This window comes from Cyprinodon variegatus, unplaced genomic scaffold, assembly GCF_000732505.1.
Source record: "Cyprinodon variegatus isolate N-32 unplaced genomic scaffold, C_variegatus-1.0 Scaffold996, whole genome shotgun sequence".
Taxonomy (NCBI): domain Eukaryota; kingdom Metazoa; phylum Chordata; class Actinopteri; order Cyprinodontiformes; family Cyprinodontidae; genus Cyprinodon; species Cyprinodon variegatus.
In genome coordinates, this window is record NW_015151449.1 from 46125 (window position 1) to 53501 (window position 7377).

The 7377-nt window shown below is 47.4% G+C and overlaps 1 protein-coding gene across 1 annotated transcript in view; it reads left to right on the top strand.

Annotated features, from left to right (window-relative positions):
* Window positions 1–835: 835 nt before the first annotated feature.
* Window positions 836–7377, top strand: part of orc1 (origin recognition complex subunit 1) — a 16906-nt gene continuing 10364 nt past the window's right edge. Inside the window, exons 1-8 of the mRNA XM_015399221.1 lie at window positions 836–1013; window positions 4251–4375; window positions 4476–4648; window positions 4778–5412; window positions 5877–5984; window positions 6120–6345; window positions 6422–6519; window positions 7125–7226. Of these exons, the coding sequence (XP_015254707.1) occupies window positions 919–1013; window positions 4251–4375; window positions 4476–4648; window positions 4778–5412; window positions 5877–5984; window positions 6120–6345; window positions 6422–6519; window positions 7125–7226 (1562 nt within the window). The 5' untranslated portion in view covers window positions 836–918. The remainder of the gene's footprint in view (window positions 1014–4250; window positions 4376–4475; window positions 4649–4777; window positions 5413–5876; window positions 5985–6119; window positions 6346–6421; window positions 6520–7124; window positions 7227–7377) is intronic.

A 7377-nucleotide genomic window follows, 5' to 3' on the forward strand; every position in this document is an offset into this window, starting at 1 on the left:
ATAAAGATAAATTCTTGACTTTGATACACACTGGCTGTTTTATAGCATCACTAGGTTACTGTTATTTATGATAAAATAAAGGCCCATCACATTGCATAGTAGGTCTGAAGTCAATGAAGTCTATAAATAATGTAAAATATCATATTATATATATCAATCACAATAAAATGAATGTGTTAATGGAGCAGAATAATACTGATGTGCCAAACTTGCTAAATTGATAATGAACATGTAATATACATGGATTGAGGACCATAAATCACATATTAGTACTAAAGGGACTCTAACATTTTTAAATTACTACTTAATCAGTTGATTGATCCAATTAAAAAAACTCTGGGCTGAGGATTTGGCTTTGGGCATTTCTCTAGACGAATCATTTCTGCATAATATTACAACTATGTGTAATGAAATTGGTAGCAGATTTATTCAGTTTAAGATTAATTCACAGATTACATCGAAGCCCCAACAACTCCACAAATGATTCCCATGGTCTCCTGTTGCATTTAATGACCGTGCTGGATCCATCTTCCACATTCTGAGCTCAACATTATTACAATATTAAAAGAGATTGATCATTTCTGACTCTAAAGTTTCATCCTTTGAAAGAAGGTGGATAAGAATATGATAATAATACTGGTTCTCCCACCAGCAGAACCGGTTATATAAAGACGTTGGATGAAAAAAAAAGCTCCGCCCTCTGAGGAGCAGCAGCCAATGAGAAGGTCGCTTCTGCTCTCCTCCATGAACTCTATCACTGCTCTGCTTTTACCAACTGCAGCCACAGGAGGCGCTGCTGAGCGGAGTGGAGCTGATGGTTTTCCCGCGGACTGCAGTCTTTAGGTGACGTCACTTCCTGCGGCTGGTTGATGGTGGCTGCGTCGTGGAGAGCAGGTCCGCATCTGTGATCAGATCAGGATGAAGTATTTAACCAGACTGAGGGTCAGACGGACCTACGAATGGAGGGGCGAAGCTGTGGGCTTCAACCGGAAGCTGAAGACTCTGGAGTTCCGGTGAGAAACTCCGCTGCGCGCGCTGGATGGTCCTTCACAGGGGCGGTGCTAGGATCCGAGATCAGGGGCCCTGAGGGTGAAGATGAGAGTTTAGACTCTCTGCTAAATCCTTTTCTAATGTCAAATATGACAGATTACTGGATTAAGGACATTTCTAGGATATAAACAATCCCTCCATTTTATGGGAAGAATTAATTCACCTGCAAATCTTTAACTGTGTTTATTCTTCTCTTCAACAACAACTCTGAGGATTTGGTGACATTTGATCAATATTTGCTAAAGTTATGAGAAGGAAATTAAATATTTAATATACAGTACTTAATATATAAACCCCCCCCCATACCGAGGGGGAAAAAAAATCTTGTTAATTTTGAAATCGTCATTATTTTTCTATATTATGTTTGAAACATTTTTATTTAATATTTTGAAATCCAAAATAGTTGAAATAAATCTGACTGTTGGTTTGATGATCTTTTATTTAATGTGTTTTAATTTTCAATTCCAAATGTCTTTGGTAGCATTGCTGCAGACATTTCTGGATGGAAAGAGAAACATTTCAAACTGGGAAAACAAGTCCACTGGTTTTGGTTTGACCTTTTTTTTTGGGAATATTTGTAAATTGTTGTAGAAAAATTTAAACAGGAAATATATTTCATAAAGATCATCAAAGGAGGATTGGATTATATCAGGTGGCTAAAATATTTGATTTCCCTCTAATAACTCTGGCAAATAATGATCAAATGTCACCAAATCCACAGAGTTTGTTGTTGATGAAGAGAGAAATAAACACAGTTAAAAACTTGCAGGTGAATTAATTTCTTCTCATGTTGTGGAGGAGGAACGGATCATTTCAGGCAGCTAAAATCTCCATTCTCTCCTCTCCTCCAATATCTTTGAGAAATAAAGAGCAACTCAATTCTCAAATTGTTGTTGATATCATGTTATATACTAGAAATGTCCTTAATCCAGTAATCTGTCATATTTTACATTAGAACAGGATTTAGCAGAAAGTCTGAACTCTCATCTATTCAGGAAATCTTAGTTTTTATGTCCTGTTATCAGTCAGTTTCCATCCTCTTATATTCTCAATCAAAAATGAGAAATACTACGAGTTGGAAAACTGTTTGGTGACTGAATTTTATTTTTCAGGCTTAAGTGACAAAAGTTGGAAAAAGAACGATTCTCTTGGCGTTTAAAACACAAAACAGCTTTAAAAGGACCTTGTTTATTTATTTATTTATTTTACAGTTTAGTAAACAACAGCTGCTGATTAAACTGGATGTTAAACAGTGAGATGATTATAGGAGCTGATTTTAGCCAGTAATCGATCAGCAGTGCAGTGAAAATGGTTCCATCCATCATGGCCGCCTCTCTGACTTCAATGCGCCTCCAAACTCAGAGGGAACAGAATTCCATGGAACACCGGGACCAAGAAGGTCTGGAAGTCAGTCAGAGCTTCACATCCCTGGAACATCAGTGGGCGTTTCTCAATATGCGTTCTTGAGCGTTCTTGTGTGCTCGTGTACTCGTGACACGTCATCAGCCTCAGCCCGAGTTCCAATTCTCGAGAACGCACCAAATCCCCGGATGTTGTTCTGGCCCCGCCCTCTTTATCGAGCATGCATCAGAGCAAACTTTTGCGTTCTTCAGACTGACCGCTTCCCCAGAATGCCCCGCGGCCGCAGCTTGATTCCAGACAGCGCTCACAGTGGTAAGTTAAACATTCCCTTTTCTGCTGCTGTTGTTCTTCAAAAGTACGTTTTGAAATCGTTTGAGGCGATAACATTATACATTGAAGCCTCCCTGGGTGGCCTGTTTACAGAGTTAGTGCGAAATTAAAAAAAAAAAGTCCGACGTTGAGCGGACCAGAGTGACCAGCAGACCTCCGAGGGTAACCGCAGCCAGGGCTAAATTTACCCCGTCTGTAGTGCACTTCTCTCGGTCTAGTTATGTGTGAACTACCGCTCGTTCTGATGGCGGTTTTTTGCGGTTCGGTCATTTTTTTAAATGTTTTTTAAACTTTAGAAATTAAAAATATTGTTTTGAAAATGTTTTGTGTAGGGAATAAATAGTTTTGAATAAATAGTTTTGACTGTTAAAGAAATGCTAAAGAACGTTGCATGTGATGACGTCACGAGTACGCTTCTTTTCCAATACACATACTTGCTTGTGTGCTCGCGTTCTCGTCAAGTCCGATCTTCCTGCGTTCTCGCCAAGAAAGGACTTCATGAGGACGAGAGTACGTACTCGCGTTCTCGTGAATTGAGAAACGCCCAGTCAGTTTAGCAACAGCTAGTGGGGACAACTTCTTCTTCTGCACAGAAATGCTACAGGCTGCTTTCCTGCCACCATCTGGTGAATCCCAGTACTGCATATTTTACTCAGCTCAGCTCAGAAGCGAGATGCGGGGCTCTGGGGCCCCCCTAGATTAGTGACGGAGTTTAAACAGGAGAAATGCCTTTAGCAGTTCACTGGGTGGAAGAAATAAAACCATTAAATCTGTCATTTGTTCAGATTCTAGTTCATCATTAGTCAGTTTGCATCCGTCAGACATTAAAATATAACAAACACTTTACAGAATAAATATGGTGGAGCTAGTTGTACGTTCTGTTTGATATAATATTTGATTCAGAGAAACAAGAAAATTAGGAAACTTAGTAAAATGAAAATGAAACATTGTTGATTTCCTGCAAAAGGAATCAGAAAGCAGAAGATATCAGGTTAGATTTGAGTTTGGAAACAAATTTAATTGTATAACAGGATATTGATATGATTGATATAAATCTCCCAGCGAGGTGATAAAGTTTTAGTGACGCAGACATCATGGCTCACAAACAGCCACCCAGGTAGAGGCTGAAGGTTTAGTGGAAGGATAACCGCCACATTAGGAGGGTTAGAAAGTTCAGGAGATGAATCAGCATCTCTGCTGCAGCAGAGATTTAACTCAGTGTTCAGTCCTGGTCTAAGTATCTAATGTAAAATCTAGAAATCTGACAAGCCCCGCCCCTTCGAAGTGTCTAGACACTACATTCTATGTCGGGGTGTATGTGTTGAATGTTAGTTATTCAGTCCCATCCCTAAATTATAGACATGGAAATTATCCAGTTCATTCATACAGATTGGAGCAAAGCATCTGGACCTTTTTCCCTCCACTCAACTTTCCCTGTTCTATAGATACACAGAGGGTGTCAGCAGCGCCCCCTGTGGGTTTGGGTCTAACATGAGGAATGTTTCCAGGTCGCTGGCCATCGGAGGGGAGGGTGTTCCTCAGACCGCCGTCAGCAGCGGGCAGCACATCCTGATCGAAGGAGAAGACCATGACAACCCGTTTGTGGCCCGGGTGGAGCGGCTGTTTGAAGACGGTCGGTCTGAGACAGAAAATGTTCCTGCAGCGGGTTACATCTGAAAACACAGATCTGGATCAGAACCAGTGGCTGACCTGAGAACCTTCTTCTGTTCCAGAGTCCGGGCGGCAGAAGAAGGCCACAGTTCAGTGGTTCGTCCGGGTTTCTGAAGTGCCTCCGAGCAAACTGAAGCTGCTGGGCAGAGAACCGCACCCCCAGGAGATCTTCTTCTATGACGGCCGCAGCTGTGATGACGAGGTGGACGTAGAGTCCATCCTCAGACCCGTAGAGGTGAGCCTCCATCAGAACCTGACACAGAATCATCCTTTATTAACAAAGCAGACGTGACCGATGCTGGGGCCAACCGTCCATCTTTAGTCAAGGCCCCCCACCTACTGAAGCCCCCCCCTTCCTCTGCAGGTACGACACCTGGACGCCGATGCTCCCTTCCCCGCCCCAGAGGACGGCGGCCCGCTCTACGTGAAGTTCTGCTGGGACTCCAGGACCTTCAGGCCCTTGGACCCGTCTCTGTTTGAGTCTGCGCCTCCTCGTCCTCCTCAGCCCTCCCTGCCCCTGGGCGCCCCGGGCCCTGCCCACGCCGCTACCCCCACCTCCAGGGGCCCGGGGCGCCGTGCGCTCCCCACGCCAGACCCTGCAGTCCTGCGTAGGGCGGCGTCTGGTGATGTCCACCTCAGCAGAACCGCGGCGAGCGCCGGTAAGCCAGCGGAGTCGGCCCACTCTCTGACCAAACTGTCTGTGTCCAAAAGCCTCAGCGCCAGGAGGACCGGCACCCAGCTGGGGGTCCGCAAGAAGCTGCAGCTCTGCGACGCCGCACCGACAGGAAGCCAAGACGGTCCAAACGTCCCCTCAGGTGCAGAGCCGATGGTGGCGCTAACGGACGACGTCCTGGACCAGCTGCTGGAGTCGACCGGATCGTTGGCCCGGAGGCTGGCCTCCCCCCCCCGGACCGCCTCCCTCGCCCACAGCCTCACTCCTCTGAGGAGGACCGACGGGGGCCGCGGCCCTGGGTCCTCGTCCAGAACCAGCACCAGCAGGTAGGCATGGGCAGGGTTCTGTCCGGGTTCTGATAATCTGCGTCGGTCCATCTCTGCTACATTAATGGACCCGCCGTCATCGTCTCACTAATCAACGGGTCACGGCACCGTCCTGCTGCTTCAGCGGCACCGTGACCCCTCTGTGGCCCAATCGGGTCAAAGCGTCTCCTTTCCAGTGGAGAGAAACCAAAACCTGAACAGGAAGGTTTGGACCGAGACAGCCGGTGGTACCTCACCGTCTTAAGGACTCTGGTACCCTGGTCCTGGGCCGCCTGAGCACATGCAGCGTCACACTGAAGCAGAACTTTCTGCTAGTGGGGCCCGGTCCGGTTATCGGGTCCACGTTCTGCACGACTCTTCTCAGGCGGTTCTGACCAGTTATGCTTAGAATGGACCATTTTATTCCAAGTTCTAGAACGGTTCTGAAATCGGTTTGCACCTGGTTCTGTCCGTCTGTCCCTCAGAGCCCAGGAGGCGAGCCAAGATTCCCCGACGGATCCGGTCGGCGCCGCCCCGAGGAGCTCCAAGAGGAGGTCGGCTCTGAAGGTGTCGTCTCGGATCAGACAGCAGCTGTGAGTGTTGACCCGTCCAGAACCAGGCTGGTTCTGTTTGGTTTTGGTAGATTTCCAGTTCTTAGTGGGTCCAGAACCTCCAAGCAGGTCCAAGGAGGAAGGCTTTGATCTTCTGCTTTGATGTTATTCCACCAGGAACCTCCTGGATGTTCGGGAAGATCTGAGCTCCGACCCAGACGAGGAAGACGAGTTTGTTCCGTCCAAGAAGGAGCTGCAGAGCAGCGAGGAAGAGGAGGAGGAGGAAGATGATGAAGGGGTGGTGGTGAAGAAGAACCGCTCCTCTTCCTCAGCAGGGTCTGGTTCTCCTTCTTCCAAGCGTAACCGCTCCTCAGCGAGGACACCGAGGAAGACTCCGAGGAAGGTGAGGGTTGCCATGGAGACGACAGCCAAACCGGGTCTGTAGGAAATGTCTCACCTTCCCGGTTCCGTCTCTGCAGGTTGGCCCGCGGACCCCCCGCCACGCCACCCCCAGCATCCCCAACCGGGCCCAGCCGACCCGACGACCCGCCAACGTTCTGGAAGAGGCCAGAACCAGGTCAGAACCCTGAAGCTGGTCCAGTTCCATAACGGAACCTTTTGGACTTTGGTTCCATTTTAATCCATAAAAACATCTGGAAGCAACAGCTGGGCTGATTTTTACACTGAGGTTCTGCTGGGTCCGGGTCAGGAGAGGTCAGAACCTGAGGTCCAGAGAAGAGCAGGCCCGGGTTTGGACCCGCAGAGGAAGAAAGTCCACATTTAAAACCCTATTGGAACACGACCTTTGACCTTTAGAACCTGGTCGACGCTACATTATAATAATAATAATAATAATAATTGAAGTTTATTTATCTCAAATCAGAGAATTTCCCTCTCTGCATTTAACCCCTCCCCTTGGGGAGCAGTGGGCGGCGCCCGGGGAGCCGTGTGGGGTTAAGGGTCTTGCTCAGGGACCCAGAGTGGCAGTCAGTGGGACTTGAACTCAGAACCTCAGGATTCGAGGCTCTAACCACTTGTTCACCACTAGTTACTTTTCAGTAACTGAAAAGTTCTGGGATGTTTTTATTGGTATTGATCCATTTTGATCAGAACCAGTCCAGGCTGTGTGGTTCTGTTGTGACGGGTCCGTCTGGGTCCAGTTAGCTGTCCTTTCCTCTCCAGGCTCCACGTTTCCTCGGTACCGGAGTCGCTGCCCTGCAGGGAGCAGGAGTTCCAGGACATCTACAGCTTCGTGGAGAGCAAGATCCTGGACGGCACGGGGGGGTGAGAACCGAACCGAACCGGACCGGAACACATTCTGGTAGAATCTGAGAAGCTCCCTCTGGTTCGGCTGCACTGGTCCCAGTTAGGGGTGTAAATAATAATCGTTTTGTATCGATGCATCGATCCAAAAGCCGACGATCCGATGCATCGA